The sequence below is a fragment of the Anomalospiza imberbis genome, chromosome 1 (assembly GCF_031753505.1).
Source record: "Anomalospiza imberbis isolate Cuckoo-Finch-1a 21T00152 chromosome 1, ASM3175350v1, whole genome shotgun sequence".
In the NCBI taxonomy this organism is placed as follows: Eukaryota; Metazoa; Chordata; class Aves; order Passeriformes; family Viduidae; genus Anomalospiza; species Anomalospiza imberbis.
In genome coordinates, this window is record NC_089681.1 from 59,633,015 (window position 1) to 59,655,629 (window position 22,615).

The 22,615-nt window shown below is 37.9% G+C and overlaps 1 protein-coding gene across 6 annotated transcripts in view; it reads right to left on the minus strand.

The window, feature by feature from the left end:
* The window catches only part of MBP (myelin basic protein), a 108,949-nt gene that overhangs the window by 5,667 nt on the left and 80,667 nt on the right, over positions 1 to 22,615 (minus strand). For 2 of the 6 annotated variants that reach the window (XM_068193946.1, XM_068193940.1), the window contains exons 4-8: positions 13,113 to 13,543; positions 9,844 to 9,867; positions 3,342 to 3,368; positions 832 to 939; positions 322 to 357 (exon numbers count right to left, since the gene is read on the minus strand). In XM_068193946.1, coding sequence (XP_068050047.1) covers positions 322 to 357; positions 832 to 939; positions 3,342 to 3,368; positions 9,844 to 9,867; positions 13,113 to 13,543 — 626 coding nt within the window. The remainder of the gene's footprint in view (positions 1 to 321; positions 358 to 831; positions 940 to 3,341; positions 3,369 to 9,843; positions 9,868 to 13,112; positions 13,544 to 22,615) is intronic. The other 4 variants (XM_068193967.1, XM_068193949.1, XM_068193956.1 and 1 more) reach the window with 2 other exon arrangements.

Sequence of the window (22,615 nt, forward strand, 5' to 3'; positions counted from 1 at the left end):
TGAGTTCAGTAAATGGACAGACAGCTCCTGGTTGGTGAGGCTTGTTTGAAAGCATTACCTATTGTTAGTTCATTACATAAAGCAATCACACCATAAATTGAATATAAAAATCCCTGCAAATGGCTTCAATTAGTTATGTATGAAGTCAGGAAGGGCGTGAGGAAGAGAACCATGGCTTCTATGTCTTAAGCTCTTGCTTTAAATTGTTCCCTGTGATACCTGTAGACTTTTACTTAGTTCCATTAGGGACAGTGAACCAGGCTTGCAGTTGAATTAGTGGGAATTAAACCATAAATGCCTCGAGTCCCTGAAACTGCTTACCTTTGCTTGCATTGGGGGTGGTGTACGGGGTGAAACCTGAAAACCAACACAAAAGAGTTGTCAAAAAAAGGCAAAAATAAATGCCAGAAATCATCAGACCTTTTGCATATTATCCATGAGCTAAAAATGGTAATTGCATTGAGAAGCTCCTCTGCTGTCTTAGGCTTGCCTGGAATACACTGGATTTATGTCCACCTTGAAACAGTAATAATTCCTGAATCCTGCCAGTGTTAAAAACACAGGGACAAAACCCATCTATGGTCAAGCTGTATAACTGACATGGTTAGCATTTGACTATGCTAATGGGGGTTCACATGCTTTTTTGGTAGCATTTCAGTATTGTTTGTCTTCTAGGTAAAAATTATTTTTGTATTTGGATGGCCTAATGAGCTCAAAGGTACAGTACAAATTGAGGCTTGAAATAAAGGGTAATGATTGGGGAGTGTTTGTTTACTGATGGATTCTAAAGAAAATATTTAATTTTGGTGCATAAGAGGAGGGGAGACTTACAATGTTCTTGAAGAAGTGGACTACAGGGTTGTCATCAACAGGCCGGCCATGCTGAGATCTTGGGGGGATGGACCCGACATGGTGGCTGACCCTGGCTGCATGTATGTCCTGAAAAGCAGAACAGGCATGTCACCCAATCAGCTGGGAAGGACAGCTTATCAGCCATGGCATGAAGAATGATTTTCAGGAGAGAAGAGAGGAGGAATATGCCTTGGGAATCTACACAGACTGCCCCCCACAGTGGTCAGTGCTGTGAAATGGCAAATACACAGTATGTATAGGGCACATATGTTGTGCATATATATGGATGCACATGTTCTTGACGTTACAGCCCAGTGTGGAATTAAGCCTCTTACTGGAAAGTTCAGGTAACATAAACTTTGTAATTTTCCTTAAATATGATTTTTTTTTAAGTAGGAACATAGACTGTGATTTTAGTAAAAAAACCAAAATGGAAAAAACCTTAAAATAATGTTGGATCATTCTGCATGGGAAAGCAGGAATAGATCATGTATCATTTTTAGTTCCCAAAGACTTTGTAACACTCATGAGCTGCAAGACCAATGTTATTTTCAGAATGAGGGAACCAAGTGACGCTGACAATTTCTATTTCAGTAGGGCTTTCTATTTTCAGAAGGGCTTCCTGAGCAGTAGTCCAAATGAAGTCAGATATGTGGTTTATGACATTGATTTCTGTTGGAAAAAAACTAACCAATGCAGAGAAGTTTGGCTGATTTTTATCAGGGTTGGGTTTTTTTTTTGCATGCTGATGATAAGTGAACGCTTAATTGTTTTAAAAGCTGGAAAATCTGAATTTTGGATCTGTGAGCTCTCTGTAGTGTCAGGTAGTCAGTCCTGCTTATAATTCTGCAGCAGTTTCCACTTGGTCGCTAGTTCCAGTGTTGCCAAAATAGCCTCTGCTGCTGTGAGTAGGAAGAGAGAGTCAGTTACTTCAGTCATGGCTTTGTCTTCTTAATCTATATTCAAATCACCCTTTGAAAGCTGCTGACTGCCTTGTCTTTAGGATAAATACCATGGTGTTGCAGACCTGATGGGCTATGAATTGCCACAGGAATGGAGAGAAATTGAGATAGTAAGGCTTTAGAATATAGACAGGGTTGAGTTTCTTCATTTTGGCGTTCTTACCAATTATTAGGTGCTAATAACTTGGCTATTGGAAAGGTTATTGTGCTATAAATACAAAGTTTCTTCTGCCTACAGTGCCAAATGTCATCACAGGCTTCAACTGTCTCCTGTTTTAATGTGTATGAAGCAGTAGCAAATCTGAAGTAATTTTCAATTACTGTTCTGGGTGAGTTTCCTGGTGTTTATTAAAGTGCTTTCCATTCATATTGTCATCAGCAAACTTCATCTATCTTCAGAACCTTTGATATTATTATTTATTTGTGACAAGTAATTTACGTGTTTCCGCTCAATTCATTGTTGAAATTACTCTTTCACCTCTAGTTTTTACTTTCAATTTTTGAACTCCTAGGGAAAGAAAACAAAATCCAATGGTGTTTTTCAGAGACTGCTTATGTTTATGTGATAACTGATATCTGTAGGTGTTAAAAGGTAAATTCTAATGGGTTTGAAATGAAGAGAAATCTGATTTATACTGCTACAATGGGCTACTGAGATGGTGTGATATAAGTGGACCTTTTTGAATGAACTCAATTTAACAGTTACCATGTGTTTCATTAATACATTCAGATCATCACTGTTAACCTTTCAATATGTTTTAAGTGCTTGGCTTTAAATAATATTCTTGTTAAAACCTTATAGGAATAGAGAAGAGCAACTGTGTTTTGGGAAGGGATGTAATTTGCTTCTTTTCTTCTTTGTGTTACTGGTCTCTTTCACCCAGGGGCTGCAGTGAGTTCTCCCCACACCTCTTGCAATGTTGTTAAGAATTTCAGTCTTGAGAGCATTGCAAATAAAAGGCATCCTTGGCTTCCGTATCGATGTATTTTGAAACGTACTTGCCAAGTATGAGTGTGAATTCAGAGCCCTTGGGTATTCGTGGGGAAGCTTAAAATGGAGGTGCCTCTGTTTGTGCCCTAAAAAAAGTTTAAACATACAATAATACTGAACAGAAGAACACTCCGCTTTTCCTGTTCCAAGTAAACATTAATGAAAAGTTTGACCTCAGTTAAGGATCTCAACTAAGTCAACTCTGCTGCACCTTCAAAAAAGCCAAAAGGAACCCTAAAGCTGAATGATCTTAGTAAAAAAGAAAAAGGAACCCTAAAGCTGAATGATCTTAGTAAAAAAAATTACCAGTACTAGAAATTTAAGCAGTAACTGGGAGATCTGATGACAAAACCATAGTTTTCAACTTCACTGTGAAACCAATAGTTTTAAGGATTAATAATCTAAATAAGAATTCTTAAAAATATACATAAAATACCTACAGTTATCCTGTAAGGGGAGTGATTTTTTTTTTAAACACTTTGTGGTTTTTTCTGGTGATGCACAGGCAAGTAGCATTGTTTTACTATGTCACCTACCTTGGTAGTATGGTGGTATGTTGGCCACTAAGACAAAAAAAAAAAAAAAAAAAAAGAGAGTAACTGTGAATGCAGTGCAAAGAAAACATGCAGGTATTTTAAGTTTCAACATTAGCTATACATTGGAATTGCATTCCCTGTGTTAGCCATGTACTTTCACATCAGACTAATTACATTTACTGGCACAACTTCTATTAGTACTTTGTAAGAGCTGTTAATTAAAAAATAATTTAAATTAATTTAATAAATTAAAATATTAATTAAAAATAATAAATTTAATTTAGTAAATTATTTTTTGTTAGTTAGCATTAATTAACTAACAATATGGGCTCCATTTGGTGTTTTGTGCAAGGTTATTGCATTTCCAGTTGACCTGAAGATACCCAAGTGTGTGTTTGTGTGTGGGTGTGTATATATTTATTTGTGTATATATATATATATATATATACACACATGCTTTTCAGTGTTGTGCAACAACTGGCTCTGGGTATGAAATGGATACAGTTAAGCAGTTACAGGCACTTTTTTTTCAGTCATGAAATCCCATTAAATCCATCCTTTTGCTTGCTATAAATGGGATATGTCAGATCTTGCAACTCAGATGCATTAGGGGACACTTTTAAATGCATATTACAATCTCTCTGAGGGCTCTCATCCTCCACAAGAGGAGTACTTATAGCTGAAGATTCCATATGCATGTAAATAGCTCTAACTCCTCATCAGTCCGTGATATTCATTTGTGCCAATAACAATATTAATATACTTTTGGAGTACTTGAATTTACAGCTTTTTACAGTTCCTTTTGGTATCACTATTGTATGCTTTTGTTGCATACTTTAGAATGTGAGATGAAAATCTAACAACATCCCATGTTGTTTCTCTAGTGGCAAAATCCATACATATAAAATATGGAAATAGCTAATTTAAAATGCAGTCAAACCAGGTAAAGATGGAAAACAAAGGGCTTTTTCATGGGTTCAATGGGTTTCATGGTTTCCAACGGCTTTTCTTCACAAGATACCTAACAAGTTGCTGTGCATGAATTTAAAAGATATCATACAAAATCCACACATTTAAAATTTACATAGACATGAAAATTGCATTTAGATTGTCTTAGAAAACCGAACTGTTCCACAACCTGTAGGTTGTCCATAATGCTTAACCACCCCCACTAAGACATTTGGAACTGTAGCGGTAGACTAAAATTATCCTTTAAGCATTACGTGATGAACACCGTGCTGTTCTGTGGGAAGAAAAAACTGAAAGTTAACAGGCAATTTGTTACAGGCAATCACTCAGCTGATTTTGTGTTAGTCCTTGAAATGGACTCTGAATCCAAACTGTAATGAAATTCCTATCCAGGTTCAAACTGAGGTAGTCAGTATGGCTTCTAACTATGTATGCCAAACAGGAATTGACATGCATCCTTTCAGTAAACATATATGCTTTTTTTCTTTCTTATTTTAATAATATGGAAATCTATTATATAGTTGAATGAGAACTCTTCACAGGCACTTGAATACAGAAATTACTTCATCTTGGGATTTGGAGGGGCTTTGTGTTCCTGGGCATGGCTGACACTTCATCAGAAACTTCCTGTGCTGCTACGCTAGCTCTCACCAGGAAGTAACAGAATACACAGCCCATGTGGGATGTATTTTTCCATGTTTATTCTGGGAGGAAAGTAACTTCTGTGAGCATGCACTTCTCAGTCAGAGCTGTGGTGGTGTTGGTTCCATCTTTGTTCACGTACAACCCAGGCGGCAGTTTGTTCTTGGTGGCAGTGTTTGTCCCAGGCTGTTCACGACTTGCTGATCTGTTACCAAAAGCAGTGGGAACGCTGACATCTTCCCCACTGGCTGATCTGCTGATGACATTATAGTTAATTACCTAATTCAGCAGGCTTTTAAAATCACTTTAGGAAGGATGAGCCACACATCCTTGTAATGGTACTGTTAATTTTTACTAATGTGGAAGTTAACACAGAAATTAAATTACTTGCTCAAAGGTATAGAGGAGAATTGGCAGGAAGAGGGATGTAGAATGCAGGAGATTCTGCCTTTCAGGGTTGTGCTGAGATCAGTCTTTGTCTAGAAACAGGCAAAGATGAACAAAAAGAGGAAGAATTCTTAGCAGAATGACAGGAATAACAAACATGGCACTAAGTAGAGATGACTGAAGAGTAAGAAACACAAGGAAGAAGAAGGAAACAGTGGAGAACACTCCCCGATCAAGAGAAGTGCCAATCAATAATCCAGAACCACATTTCTCCATAACCCTGTTACCTCTTAGTGCCTTGATGATTAGTGTTCATAAATTAGCAGGTAAAAAAATTACTGGGCAGAAAAGAAGAATGAGGGCAGATTTTCAGGAGAGTTCTGGTTCATGATGGGTCTCAAATGGAAGACCAGTGCCATCATACCTCCTGGGTTTTTACGCTGTGTCCAGTTTATTCCATTGTTGTGACACTTGATAAATGGTTTCAGAGGCAAAAGCCAGTGCTTTAATTTGACTTGGCTTTTTTGAAGCATTTTTCTGCCTAGCATGAATGATTTTATTCAAATATTCTTGAATAATTGAAGTTCTTTATCTGCAGTCTCTGATGCATACTCAGTATTGTTCTGTTATTCTTCAAGATGGTATCAAAGACATAGATTAAACTTTGTTGAAATGATCCATGGTTTGGGTTGGGGTTTTCTTGGCTAGATTTGTTTTGGATTTTGTTTGAGAATCATTATTCCAGAAAAAAAAAACAAACAAACAAACAAAAAAAAACCCAAAAAAACAAAACAAAACCAAAAAACTTTGGCTAGTAGGTATTCTCCAAGTAGCTTCTGCTACCATCAAACTTCATAGCCTTTAGGACTTTACTGTACATGGGCAAGATATGGAAGGCATCCTGCACTGGTACTCACCATGATCAGTTTCTATTGATCACCTGCATATTTGGTGGAGATGCATCTGTTTGCTGGTGTTGCTACAGCAAAACAATGTAACATTATGGGGTATGGGTATGGCCATTGGTAAGAAAGCAGTAATTTATACAATTTTTAGATGTCCTGTTCCCTAGTATTTTCATATAGTCATGAAGGTAATACAATAAGCAAGATGGGAATTATTTAGAAAACAAAGCTATAAATACCAGGTGTACACTATCACTTTACAGCTGCTGGCCAGAAAAATGTTACTACAGCCTTGATTTCTGGAAATCTCAGATTGCGCGCACTCACCCACCCACCCACCAAATATTTGATCAGTTCTCATCTTTGAGGGATTGGCCCAATTCTATTTATTTTCTGCCTTTAATAGGTAAGCAAGTGACAGGCTAAACTCTCATACAGGTTGTTAAAAGCACTATTGCCTGTCTCAGCATAACTTGTAGAGAGAGTGTAATACCAAGCAGGGTTTACTATTATGAAATATTTAGACATGGCATGCTTAATAGAATATTTCTTTGAAAGAAATACTGTGGTAAAATTTCCAATAATATTGTTAGTATAAAGTGGGGAAGATGGACAACTCCAAACCTGAGGCTCATACAGTTTCCAAAGTACATTAATTGTTTGATATATCAGAAATGGAGAAGTAGATGCATGATAAGCAAAAGGGGAAAGATTTCTTCCTTGCCAGTATTTTTAAACTGATTTGTAAAAAAAATCAGTAAAATCACCTGAAAATGGCAGTGGATGATTTCTTGTGCAGCTCAGAAATGAAGCCAAGTAACTGGAGTGTAATGTGTCTTAAAATGGAGACCATTTCAGGAACATGGTGAGATATTTTGCATCAGTAAAAAAGGTGAAAGCCAGCAATTATCACTAATGCTATGTAATGACAGAGGTACAAAACAAGGTCAGGGACAAAAAAAGTAGTAACTTTTGCTCTGGTTTTCTATCTGGCAGCATTTACCATTGTGTAATCTGAAAACAGTTGAAGTACAGTAATTTATTTTGGCATTCTAGGATGGAAATGCTAAGGATAATGCAGTTCTTCATTTGCAAGGAATGTGATAGAAAAAAACAATACGGCAGATTTTAATATAAAGCAATTTCTTACTTATCAAACTGCTTCATCTGCAGAGAAGTAAACATTAAATTGTTCTTAGGCAGAGAACATCCTTGTGCTAAATTTTTAACAGCTCTATTTGACCATCCCTGGAGGTACATCCCTGCCTGGCCCTTGCACTTTTTTAAACAAACACCCCCCTATGATATATGGTTTTAAAATTAAATCCAGACCTTATTCTCAGCTGGGCCAGGCAGCTGAACAAGAGAGGAATGGCTGCGAACAGCTGAGGCCAATTCCCACCAAAAGATCCCAAAGCTGCCATTACTGCCCCTCCACCAGCTCTGCCATCAGGCTCAGGCCCAAGCAAAGAGCACCACAAGCTTTGAACTTCACCAAGTGCTCAAAAGAATCCCTGGAGCTCTTCTACAGAACTTTCAGGCTCTTCTGCATGCAACCTGCACATACTACTGTAACTATTATATCATATTAGTGGATAGAAGACTCTAGAAATAGTCAAGCAAAGACTGAAATGAAAGATCCTGTTAGAACTTTAATGAAAAGGGGAGACCTTCTGCTGTGGAGCGATTAGAAACAGAGATCCTTCAAATGCTTTAGTTGATTAATTTGTATTTTAGCCTGAACATGTTACTAATACATTTCTGAATGTAAGAGACACAAGATCATATAAAAAAAACAGTAAAAGCAGCAAAGCACACAGGCATTCTCCCCAGTCATGAGCTCCACTTTAACTTGTAAAACAAATCAGCAAGCCCCAAACACTTTGTCCCGTTTCTAAACAAACCTTGCCATGCAGCTGATGTCAGGTGAGCACAAGGCATCACTAATACTTTACCAAAATTAATGCTTGCACTTTTAAGTACCACAGAAAGAGCATTTAACCTAGTTCAATTCCCAAATTCATGTAGTATCTTACAATAATTACTTCAAGCAGTAACTTCCTTGAAAATGCAAGTTCCAGTGCATTAAATATAATGTGTTAATTATTAGGCACAAATAACGTGTATGGACATACAGGTGTTAAATGAGCACATCAAAATCAATCCCATGATGTTGGCTCCTAGGCCTTTCACTTCTCACATGGTGTGTGTACTCACTGGTTGGTATTTCCTTGTTTTCTACAGGTTATTTTTTAAAAACCAGGCAGATCTAAAGTAGTCTGAGGTTCTACCACTGCACAAGCTAAATGAGGTTCAGACTGGCAGTCATGTTACACTAATTCTTTTTTAGGTATTCATCATTCATTACTACCTGCTACAAACGAGAGGCCAGATTCAGTTCCCATTATCATTGAGAACATCAGCTTCAGGAGCTTTGGTTATTCAAATCCTACCCTTTCCTTCCAGAAGGAAACCTCTCCATTCCCTTCTGTCCAATGCACTGTTCTAACTGAATTTTACAGAAGGACACGCAGCCTCTTAGCGAACTAAAAACCTGTCATGTACAAGTAGTAGTTTGTTGCAGCTTCTGTTAATGGATTAAAGCATTTAAAACAAATTAAATCATTAGTACACTGGTTTTTGTGATGTAAACAGTTTAATGAATACATAAAGCACATAAAAAGCAAAAGATTAAAACAAGATTATTGTTACAATCACTATAAACTCTATACATTTTTTTTACAAGCATACTGCTTGCACAGCAGGTTTTCCAAAACAGTGTATCACAAGCAATACCACTCCCTGAAAACTCAGACTTGGAAATTAAAATCACAGTAAGTATTTACTTAAATCACATCATATACTAGTCTGACTAGCACTGATTTAACTGCTTTTCAAATTATTCATGGTGCTGTAGTATACATTAAAGCTTCCACAGGAAATGTGAATAGAGTTCAAGTGCAAAAAAAAGAAAAAAAATTCTGATTAATTTATCTTTCCAATGCATTATTTAAAACTGTGGTTCTTAAACTTTTTGCCTGTGCAAGGTTATCGCAACCATTTTTGTAGATCCCCACTCCAGCAACTGCTCAGCTCAGGAGTGGGTTTGGAACTGCTGATTCAGAAATGCTGATCCCAAACCCTGGTTCTGCTCAAGTTGAGAAGAACTTCATCCCAGTGCTGCTCCTGCCTTCTATCTGTCTGTAGCATGGGGAAGCCCCATCTCTACATTCCATATTTCTTGCACCCAAATACGCAGAAATTGGGAAGGAAATACAAAAGCAAGGTTTCATTCAGGCAACAGGAGACAGTTACAAGTTTGCATACAAAACTGAAGCAAAATGTAAAAGAGAAATTGATTTAATCTTTCACTATGTCTTGCCTCACCTATTATTTGCTGTCACTCACATATTTTGGTTTGTTTGAGCTGTGTCACAAGTGTCTTTTAAAGTTTAGTACGTTAATGCAAAATGTTAAACCAGGACAGAAAAATTCTTGTTTCACAATCCAAACTTTAGTAGAAAAAAAAATCATAAACACAAGGATTACAAAACCATAAACAACTGCATCAAAGAAACAAAATAGCCGTCAGTACATACTGAAGTTGAATACAGGCTCAGAATCTAGGAGGCACAAAGAACATTTGATTGTTTTAACAAACTTGCTTAGACAAATATTCTATAAAGATTAGAAAGGAAATAATTTATGGTTATGCTACTCTCTCTTACTTGCTATTTAAAATGTCTGCACCACAGTTTCTTTCTGTCGTCATTTTAAATTATTTTTTAATACGATTAAATTTGAGCTGTGCACAACAGTTTTGTTTCAAATATTCTACCTTAAAAGTTTTTCTTAAAAGTACAAAATTCAAGCTGGTTTTAATTGAGATTCAGCTATCTAAATTCTCGATGGGACTGGGGGAAAAATGGCAAATGCACTTGCTGCCCCTTAGAGGAAAAGTTTTTCTGTACATTCCAGTATTTCTATTTTTAACAACTCCCATGGAACTCCCATGCAATTTAACTTCAGAATTGCAGAGCAGGGGTGAACCTGCTCCACATGAGAAAAGGAGACTATGAAACAGTCCCGGCATTGTTCCTACCCCACCTTTCTGGACACAATAGTGAATATTATTCATTTATGTACTTCTTAGCTATGGATGCAAGAAGAAAATGCCTCCACAAAGAATTTATAATGTGTTTTGCTTGAATGTCAGCCCTAAATCTGTACAAAGAGCAAGTGTTGTCTTTGCATTCCAGTGCTTGCTGGTGTGGGTAGTTGAGATGCTCCCACTGAGGCATGGGCTGGCTGAAAAAGGAAGACTGCAAGAAAGGCAGCTGCAGAATTGCTTTGAAATGCTTCAAAATAAAGAAAGAAAAAAGTGCAAGCAAATAAACAGTGCAGCTCTAGGAACTTTTCAAGCCTTTGAAATTCATCCTTTAAGGTGCTTTTAGTGGTATCGTATTTACCAAAGACCTGCTTACTTAGTGAAGTCTGGAATACTGCCAAGGGACTTAATTCTATTACAGCTGGTCCATGAACACCTTCATCATCTATCAGTGATCCTCTAAAAATTCAGCAAATGGCAACAACTGTTTAGAGTTTAAGCACGAATGAGCCATCTAGATTTCCTCCGTCTACTCTTGTATAAATAAATGACACCACAAGCCTTTCTTGATACAAGAAACCAAAAGGCATTGTTTCAAAGGCTAAATAAATAATAGTTGAAATGACTGTCTGTGCCACTTGCTCAGTACTTGCCACACTGAAGCCCTCCCACAAGAGAGCTTCCTAGGAATGTTTCCTAGGACGTACATAAATATTATCATTGTGTGGAAGAGTCCTAGAGATGCTTTGGCATTGGAAGTCCTAATGTGACAGACTTTTGCCAAAATAGTTCAACTTCTCTGTGCTTCCAGCTCAGATCTGCAAATCAGGACTCCATAACACTATGAGTAGTTGTTCTTAAGGAAAAAAAAATCCCAAACAACTACTTCTACTTGGTAAAAAAAGTCAGAATTGTCCATAATTCTGTTCTGTTTTGCAGACATTTAAGTTCTTCAAAATAGCATTTTACAGCAGAGATAAAAGACATGATCTCCTGTCCTCTCATACATAATTACATCAAAATCTATAGAGAATCACTGCAATTATGTTCACACCAAAGGATAAAATACAGACTTTCTACAGCTTGCAGACATTTTTTAGTTATTACTCCTAAAAACTGAGTTGATTGGTTTGATTTATTGCCAAGCAGGAATGCACATACTTCTGTATATTCTGTATGCAGAATTAAACTTTTTGGTATTGTCACCTTGGTGTACAAAGAACATTTCATACACTATTTTTCATCGAGTAACACAGTACACGAACAAAACAGCAAGAGTTGAGCTGGCCAACCGGGTTCCAGAAAATAGCAGCTGGGAACAGTCTCTGTTATTTGCAGTAACAATAAGAAACAATGTTTTCGTCATGCTCACAGCAACTGCTTGTTGCATTTATGAACATTACACACAGAAACGTTACTACAGAAAAAACTGCCTGGCTGCTAAATCTTTGTCAATATCTATACAGGCCCCAGTTTGTAAAGGTGAGAAATAAAAAGAACAAAACACCCAGCTTGCTTAGTATCGCCCACTAAGTGTGAGAAGCTTCTGGTTTTAATTTTCTTGAGTATTTTTCGTCCAGTGGTCTCTACATTACAACAACTCTTCAGGGAAGGGCTATTACGCATTGTGCTTCCAGGTGTGGAGCTGTGAAGGACACTGACAGCCACAGCTGTGGGACCACCACAGACCAGTTTTACACCACAGAGCAGCTTGTGTCCTGTCCCAGTGCAGCACTGAGAGACAGCACAGATCACGGGTTGGAACACTGAATAGACCTCAAAGATTGTCAAAGGATTTTCAAAAGTTTGGGCTCAACCAGCAGCTATGAATGCTACTTTCTGTGACACACAACTCGAGCAACTACAACAAATTCAGCTAAAAGAAAAGTTTTACAGCCCTACAGCACTTCCATTTGAATGCTTATGTAGTGTGTGGACACACAAACACAAGACTCCACTTATCATTTACATGGCAAAAGGTACAGTGAAAACATCTTAAACTTTGCCACTTGAACAATAGTGAACTAATAATTTATCAGAGGAGGCAGGGATCCTGGAAAAGGGAAGAATGTAATTAACAAGGCCTTGTTTTTGAATTGATAGTGTAGAAATGGCTCGTTATGCAATTTCTAATATGAAATGCTTGGAATAAATCTCAACTTCTTGTCAGAATAAAGCAGCTGGATTATTTTATACACCTGGGATTCAGGATAATATCTGTCAAGCCATCTCCCCAGCAATGTTGTCAACTAACCTTAAACATACTCTTGCACAAGCAGGCTGAGAATTTGGCCACAATTCCTTTTCTAACATCTATTTCCAAATTTGTCACTCACTTAGTGCCAAGATATGTAGAGATCATCTTGCATTTAGTGCTCTTATCCAGCTCCCTTTTGCAAACATTTAAGAACAAGACACTAAAGCAGACTGAAGTTTCTCTAAATGGCACAGCATAGAAATGCATACAACACACCACATTAAATGCCCACAAAAATTCCTCCCGGTAATGTTTCTAGAGCCCCTGGATTTCTAATACTCCGTGTTACTACCCAGAGTAGCTCCTCTTGTTTCCCAGATCTTTGCTTTTTTTGTTGTTGCTGTTTCCAGTTCAAAGCCAAGCATTATATTACAAGTACCATCACGCTGGCTAGGTCAACTCTTGCCTTATAGCAGTGAGACCTTTCTTTCAGACCCACCCTTCCTCTTTAATTGTACTGTGTTTTGCTGTAGCCTTGCAGTTCTCTATTCCTCAGAGCTCACCTTGCCCGAGCCCCGCCGGGGAACGTGCCTTTCACCTCCAAAGAATCTGCCCAGCGAGTCAAGCAGACCCGAGTCTCTGTGCCGTGGGGATCCATGTCTGGCATGGTCTATAGTGCTCGCAGATGCCAGTTTTGATCCGTGCCGGAAAGAGGAGCGTTTTTGTGAAGCCATCAAATCCGAATTCTCTGAAGCTGCTGCACTGTCCTCTTGGATGGTCTGTAGCTCGTCTGACTCTGAGGGCCGATCTTTGAAGGTGTTGTCTTCTCTTCCTGGGGCATCTCGGGAAAAGAGGCGGATCAAGTGGGGGCGACCAGTCCTGTCAGCTGGGTTGGCCTCAGGCCAGGCATTCTTCGGGTCTGCTGTGCCTTTGGAGTCTGTCACCGCTGGGCTCTTCGTGGAGGTCCCATTGTTCTGGTTCACATCTGCCTCTCCTGCAAACAACAAGGATGAGATATGAATACAGGCCTGTGAAAAACAGCCCTGGAACAATGCTGCTTTCTTCCCCTTGCCTTAAGATGCTCGTTTCAAACAAAACCCTTAATATGTGCAGTTGTAATGAAACTATGTTCTCTTCCAGCCTTAAAGAACATTAAGTTATCTTGGAACTGAAACCAGAATGATGTTCTCACACAAATTTGCAGTAGTTCTAGGTGATTTTTTTTTTTTGTGTGTGTGTAGGCTTTGGTTTTCTTTTGTTTTTTTTTTAATAACACATTTAATAAATAGATTCATAGATTACTTGAAGCATAACTGAAACTAACTTTATTTACATGGAAGGCTTGTGGATGAGAAGGCTTTCATTGAGTAATCAGAATTCCTGTACTTTCCCTTGAGGACTGCAACTCTAATTATGTCATCTTTCTCCAAAATGGGAAAAAAAATTTACAGTGACATTGCAGATCTGTGCTTTCACAAGTGCACGCTCTCTCTCCACAATGTCAGAGCTTATGGCCTCATTTGGAATCCCTCGCTGTAACTACAAATAGGATCAAACAAGCACAGTGAGGGGAAGGGTTTTTTTGCCCCACTATTGAAATTGTCCTCATTTCAAAAAAGAGAGCACTAAGCTGCAATTTCTGCTTGGCCTCTCATGACAGTTTTTTGTCCTGGCACTCCGGGTACAATGTCCTAGAACTGATGCTGAAGGCCTAAAGCAAAACTGTCCAATTTGTATTTAGTGCTTGTGAGAATTGACAAGAAAAATTACCAGCAACTGACAATTTTTTTAGCCAAGAAAGGTGCCAAGACAGACCCCTGTGGTAAGTGAAATGCCTGCTGCCTTCTCCACAGTTGTGTTCTGATGCACCCGGTAAAGTACCTGAGAAGCATCAGCTCCAACACACTTAGCCCTTCCTTCCCCTGTAGCTCCTTCTATCAGTGACAGAAAGATTTATGGAGGTTTTTATGGTCTACCATGACTCCTACTGTTCTAAAGGAAATTGTACCCACTGAAGAATATGATTTATCTCCAAGGAAAACCAAAAGACTATTAGTAGGTCATTGCTTGAGGAGCAACCTTCAACACAGACACCTCCCACACACTCTGTGTCAGAAATGCCTTTTGGAGTTAAGGGGGCTCAGAAATTCAGAAAGAAGTTAGTTATGTGTTACCTTTAAGGTCTCCTAATTACCCTTTTACATCCTCATTTGATTGGGTCCTTGTTGCCATGGTGGGGATAGGATCTGGCAAATACTGCTGTGTTTTCAAAGTACTCTGGGCTCAAGTACTTTGCTGATTCAGCAGAGGAATTTTAGACTTGACACAGTCATTTCATATGGTTTTGCCCATCCACAGGGCAAAATGTATTATTTTGAAATAATTTTATGGGTAACAACACAAGACAGTAATGATGGCTTCTGCAAAACCTGTGTATAGGTTACAATTGCTCAATCATGTCATTGCTACAGTTTTTCATATAAAAACATAAAGTGCAGTTTTGCTGTGCATTTTTTAAATATATTTTGTGAAAACTAGCTAGAAGATGTTCAAGAAAAATTTATTAGGTTAAAACATCTGAAAGTCTCTCAGGAATACAATTATTTAACCAGTGCCTAACTGTCACTGAAGACCTCATTAGTGGTGAGAGTATTTGCTGGCAACTTTGAGTTTTCCTGAAAAGATGCTCTCAAACTTATTAGAAACTACTAACATACCCAAATGACTTTCTTAATAGAACAAAAGAAAAGTAACTAACTTGGATGTGTGACACATTCTGAAACTGCAAAACATTTTTAACAGCAACTGTAAGCCTAGGTTCTATACCATAATGCAAAACCATTCAAGGACAGAAAAAGAAAAGCAAACAAAAGAGTTATTGTATTTAATTAAATGCATTAACAAAACACCAGAGCATCTGCATACTAATATTTTTTACAACAGTTGTTCTTTGTGCCACTGAATACGGGTATTGGTAAGCAACAAAGAAGGGTATTTGTGCCACAAAAGTAGCTTCTCCCAATGCATACGCAGAGAGCTATAAAGTATAAATCTTTCTGGTGGCTTTATCTCAGAAGTGAAAGCACACATTTAAGTTTACCTCTAAATTTTCTTCATGCTTATATCTTCTCTAATATATAAAAACACATAGGAGAGATACTGTTAATATTGTTGCTAACTAATCAAATTCTTCCATTGCATTTGGAGAGACAGATCACTTTAATAATGTTCCAAGGACATCCAGAATTAATGGACTATATAAATGTATGCTTATTTGTTAATTTAAAAACAAATATTTAGACTTTTATTAAAACCTACTGTAAATGCTGTGTCTAGCTACTATTTTTTAAAGTTGTTTTTCTTTGGAAGATGAAGCTCTTTCTTAAAATAGAGCACACAACCTGTACCATAACACTTGTACAAGAGGAAGTTGTCCAGGGACAAAGAGATCTTACGCACTTTTTTGCTAATACTTGTAAAATGAAGTACAGCAGGATGCATTGCCATAGGTGTTAACTAGAAGGCTATGGAAATATCTTCTATTTATATGTAAGTGCATATGGTCCTTGAGAGCTGCACAAATGAGAGTACAAGAAAAGCACCTCCTCACATTAGCCCAAAAACATCCAGAGGGAACCAGACTCCAAGTGACTTCCAAAAAGATGAATATAGATGGACAAAAAAATTCTTAGCACTCTGTTAATGAAATCAAAGAAAAAGTCCAAAGGTGCTTTCAATGAGATAATAATAAATCCAATCCTTCATTGTCCTTAATAGGAGTTAGGTCCCATATAAGTATTTTCAAAACTACTGTGGCCTTGGTGCTTGATTAGACATTGATAGTTTATGCCATTTCTTGAGAATGAAAATAACTCTTTTCCCGAAGCTGCTGATTGGCTGGGACCTCTCGGCCCAATGCTTCAAACAACTCCTCTCAACAACCACAGAAATTTGTTCTATGCAGAGGACAATTTCCAATAGAGAGACCTCAGATACAAATATCCTTCTCATGGGTCACTTGGAAGGGCTGCTCTATCACAGCCCCTCCTTGAGTGCACAGCAGTCTGCAGTCTTCTTCCATACAGAGGACAGCCTGGAAAGACGTTGTTAAGCTAAGAGTTTTAAAAAAGATTACAAGTTTTTCACCTCCTCCTACTCCTTTCCAGTCTTGCTTTCTTGCAGATACTTGTAATTCCTCTCACATTCCTACTGCTGCTCCCTCTACAAATGCTGTAAAACAAATGAGGAAGATGAAGCTGATAAAAGCTGAAGTACATTACCTTACTCTGGGTTCTCAGGAGAGGCTTAGATCAACAGTCACAGCATGTTGCAAATATTGATTACACATGACAGCAGCTTAAATATTTGTATGAAATCTTAGGAATTAAGTATTATTTACTAGTTACAAATGCCAGAAAGTACATTAATCAACTTTGTAACACTGAATATTTAATACACTTTATCATAATGACAGGCTGCTGTGATCAATTATACTTACTTCCTTTTCCTTTTTCTTGGCCTCCTTTTCTCAGGGGATGAAGATGGAAATTACTGAACTTCTAAATCAACTTTTTGTTTTAGCTTAAGTCATCTCTATATACAAAGCACTGTTCTTTGGTAAATGAAATATAATCTGTATTTGTCCTTTTCTACTTTTTAGGTCCTCTCTTTTCTATAAATGTCAACTGGATAGTGAAATACAATGCAGTATAGTCCTCAGTTCTGAGTTAAGTTTATTTCAGTAATTTTACTGAAATGCTGACAGTAAAATATTGGTTAAAACATCTGACTTTTTTATTGATTCATCTATGTTTAGTCACTTGAACAACAAAAGGTAACTTGTAGATATTAATCAACTTTGTCACAGCTGAGATTTCAAGATCTCTGGTAAGCTATAGCAATAAGACAAATGTATTAGTAATAGGTTGCCTTGCATTATTTAAGAGGCTGAGACCACTGTTTTGGAACATGTAGCTTCTAATAACACTTGTGGTAATATCAGGCACTTTAAAGAATAAAAGGCCAGAGAAAAAACATCCATCACCACTACATACATGCTGCAGCTGAGGATATCTGGGTTCCAACTCTTTGCTAAGATAATTTCACAACAATCCAACTCCTGGTTTGGACTTTAACTGCAGTACAGCCCACAGCAGAACAGCATGTCCACAGCCATTAGGCTTCACTACAAAAGTATTCAGGGAGACAGAGGAAATAATTATGTCTGCATTGTTAAATCTGAACTTCAAAAGCTTGATTCATCCTCATTATGCTAAGACACTGCAGACAAAAAATGGCTCTTAGCCTAACTTCTCTAATTTGGTTAGAAGGCAATATGCCATCAGACATTTCAATTCACAGACCTAATTACTGGGTTTGTCTGATGCTTGTCAAACAGTTGGGAATCAATTTTGGACAAATATTTATGTTTGAAATGGATGTCATGCAGTATAATTGTGAAACAAACACTTGGTCATAGCTCTGAACACAACCAGAATGATGTGCTGGTGCATTTAGATTTTACACGAACATTCTCTCCATTTTCTAGCAGAGTGAATTCAGAGAACAAGTGTCCATGTATCTCATGATGAAGATTCACATGACTTTAGCACTCCTACTTACACTTAGCCAAGAGATTACTTCCATTACAGCTTGCTCTTCTCCCTCCTGTCTTGCCAAAGCTGTTCACTTTCAGGAAAAGAAATTCCACCCAAAGGCAAATTTTCTCTACAGCTTCAGCATAACTGAAGGAATTATATTTTTTTGCACAGGAACTTCAGCTTTTTCTATGGGCTAACCAAGCAGCAGACCAAACCACCACAAAAACAAGAAGCCACCTGCTAAGCAGAACATGCACTCCTTTAATTTCCCTCCCTCACTTCATTCATTAGACATTTTACAGCATATTAAGCTCTTAACTGACTAGAATAAAAGTTGTGAGGGTGTTTCCATTCCACTGATGAGCTGAGCACATTTCTACACTGATCTGCTGAAGCAGTGAATAAGGGGTCTGCTGTGGCATAACTTTCCTTACAAAAAAACTTAGTACTAAAAATACAGTAAAAGGTGAAAAAAACCTCACCTGGCCCAGTATTTACTTATATTGTGCTATTTTTTTTTAAAAAGTTATGAAAGCAGAAAGTTATTGCACTGCTGTTGGTAAAGGCACAACATAGATTTAGACATTTAGACTACATTGTTGTGGCTGTGTGAATGAAAGTTCCACATAACATTTTACGAGACGTGCCTGACAAATCCCGCTTTTCCTGAATCCCTGGTACCTCATGGAATACCAGTCCTTAGCTGTTCTCTGCAGAAAGCCTTATGCCCCCTACAAGCTGATGCCAGACCAAAATTTAATAGGTCAAATAGGATCTATTAATTGCTAGACCTTCGCTAGACCCAAGACCCAAGTCTTGGTACAGTTTCTTTCAGACTCATGAAAGACCTAATTTCTCCAAGCCCTCCCTGGTCCTCTCCTGCTGAAGAGCAGCTTCTGAGGTAGCAAAGTTTAGGTCCTCTCTTTTCTGCCTTACAGCAGAGCTCACATGAAAACACAAGAACATTTAATGGAGAGGGGGGAAAATGTAGTTCGCATCCTGTTATGGGATCACCTGTCTTTGTAGTTGACACTTCAGCTATGTTATTTATGCTCCTATTTCAAAGAAAAGTACTGCATTCACTCAGGTAGAATAGGAATATGTACTTTTTAGCATAAAATTATGCTAAAAATTATAGGGAAGAAACTGCTAATTGCATAGGAGAATGTAAATTCTTTCAGACATTAACTACTACAGTATGAAAACATAAGTGCAATTCTTCTCACTTTATTTCTGATACTATCCAAAACATTAAAAAACCCCAAACCCTCGAACATTTGACATACTTTAGCATCCATTCACAAGTATTACCTATTTTACTAGCTAAGAGAGTAAAATCTCTCCTGAAAGGACTAGGAAACTTCTTCCCAAAAATCCAGAAAATTAATAATTTGCTGTAGTAGTATTAATAAGTAATATTAATTTTGCAAGCTCCATAGGTTAATCAATAGCCTTATTTTCTTTTCTTTCCCCTTAATTCTGCTAGACTTCATCATCCCAAAGCATTTCATATATAACTGTGAACCACTGCTTGTTACAAGAGTACCAGCTTCATGATAAATACATCTCTTAAGTATTGCTCGGCAGTAAAGGCAACATTTTTGGAGAAGGATCCCTGTAAGGTGGTACTGGCACTATGGGGAATTGTTGCTGTTGTATCTTTTTTGGTAGGGTAACTATACTGACTTTTTTATTTTTGACTACCCAGTAAAACCATAATGCAACCAACCAATGACTAGGTGAAAACACACAGCAATATGACATCTAGGTGGCAATATGACAATGGTGGCACTCTGATAAACATGCCTAAATCTTATTTTGTGAATCAGCAAACAGTACATAATTTTTGGTTCTGCTGACAACTTCATGATTTGAGAGGGCTGGTTCTGTGAAATGACTACAAAATAAAAATTAGAAATTAAAAAAATAACCTGTATGTTCATTACAGTTTATGTTCAGCATTATCATTCTGCTGAAGGCAATTACGTTCTATGGTATCAGTGTGTAAAAAGTAGAAATACTGTCTGAGTCAGAGATTTTTGATATATCTGGAGTCTTCTTGCTGGAAAGCTTTTCTGTATTTTCACCAAGGCACACACAGCTCCTAGCATTTGCATGTCAGAGATGTGAAAACACTTCCAAGTCTGTGCAGTAATAACCCACAGTCCATGCCCAAAGTCAGGATATTAACGGGAAGCATATGTGGTTACTGTAGGCTGAAATGCGTTAACATCCCATTACCCACTGTGAGGGGCTGCACTCCAGGAGCCATGTTTCAGACTTGATGGAGGAAAAAGAACATCATAGCTTCCCCAGACCTGTGCTCCCTCTATTATTTATGCCTTTAAGACCTCTCTCCTCTGTGTTCTTACTGAAGAAATTCAGCCAGTTCATTCTGCCCATGTCAAAGAAAGAGATGAAAGCAAAGCAGTCAGCAAGGCGTTTCAAACCATAGGAATTGGAGCAGCAGATTTTTTTTTAAACCTACTGTGTAAGTCATATCAGATTCAACATGCAAGAAACTAGCTGGGAGGCCTAAGTTACACATCATCTGTCACTGCATGGTGCTTAATTTCCTCTTCAATGTCTTTTTAATGGGCTATGTATGTATTTCAGCAATTCAGTGGAACACCTTTGTAAGAAATTACCAGTGACTAAGCATTGAATCGGACTGCCCAGGGAAGTGATGGAGCCACTATTCCTGGAAGTGTTCAAGGAATGGCTGAATGTGGCACTTATTGCTGTGGTTCAGTTGATGTGGTAGTGTTCAGTCAAAGGTGGGACTCAATCTTTGAGGTCTTTTCCAACTTCAATGATTCTATGACTATGAAAGAGAAAGTGGCTCAGGACTGTTACCACCAGCCTTGTGGGTGTGTGAAGGACAGGTTTGCTTGTGAGGACAGGTAAAGAAAAGAAACAAGTAAAAAAGGCTTTTAAAAAAGCTAAAAGCATCCCCTGAGCGAGAACAATTTTTGATCTTCAGATTGTAATTAAAACCAATTACTTGATTGCAGAAACTGCCTTGCACTCTGCATGCTTTCACAGAGTTGGGCACTTGGTTATCCCTGCCTCTGGTTCACAATGAAGGGCTGAAACAAAGCCCACACGGTGGCCTACCATTGCAGAGGAATGCAGCAGTGTAGGCCTGGATCGCACCCTCTGGCTCTTGTTTTCCAGAACTTCTGGCATTGCCTCCACTTGCTGAGGGTTACAAAGGCGAGTACAGAAAACAAAAGAGCCTGTGGTTGAAACCAGTGGGACTTGCTATGGCAGAAATTTGGAATCTATGAGAAGCATGCGGCAATTCTCCACACGGCCTGCAGAGAGGTTTTTAAAAACTTCTACAAAGAATTTTATCCACCCACCCGTTTCAAAGAAAAACATTCCTTTGTGCTACTGGAACATATAGGTTTGTTTAAATCTCGAATATCTCACAAAAGAACCTCCCACAGCAAAGCGAGCTGGAGCATCATTTGTAACAAACAATTTCATGTACTTAAGGAGGAGAAATGAAATCACCTGCTGACCCATCAGCATTTGTATTCTTTAAAAATTGTGCAGCTGACTAGTATTAGACAAAGATTGCTTGATTATTCATCTTTTCTGCTTCAGTTGCATTGAGTCTGAGTAATTGTTAGGTTGTAAAACTTGGATATATCCCCCCCCACCAAAGTATGGCAAAATGAGTAGTGCTTCCATCAGACCTCAGAACTTCCCGTCTTTTGTATTTTCCACATCAGTTATGTTTTATTGGAAAATAACCTATTTCCAGCAGTGTAACTGGGTACCCAACATTACAGTTAATTTTTTTTCATAATACCATAAAGAAACAGGGCCTAAAAAGCAGCAGAAAAAGAAATGTTGGTGAAATGAGTGAGGTGAGGACAGTGACTGAACCAGCTGGTTCAAAGAAGTTGCTCAGAGCATGATAAGCAGGACAAAAAATCCCCTATTTGTAGAATATTTCCTGTTAAAACCCATCATGTAGCACCTTCAAAGAGGGCCTGATAACACTGCTGTGTTTTTCTTGACCAGCATTTAAGTGTCTGAGTGGTATTTTATTGTTTAGAAAGTATAAACTGCTGAATACAATACACTTGTAATAAGTTAACCAAATAAGCTACTTTTAAAAACCATGGTTTGATTGTGACCACAGGGAAACTACTTACAGCATAAGGCTATAAAGTCCAATTTCTATAAGCTGCATTTTAGTTCTACAGAATAACAGTGTTCATGTGTGGTAACTTGTCCTGGGAACAACTAACCCAACTAAACCCAAACAGAGCCCAAAGTACTGTAGAGGAGATTTTCATATGTTAAAACAGAGAGAGAATATGAATGTTTTTAACTCCCCCCAAAATAACACACTGATTTGCTGTTTTGAGGGTGTAACTTCAAAGTTTGCTTTCCAATACAGCCTTGTATAGGGCAGGTCCAGGTAAAAAGCAACTTACAGGATTATGGCA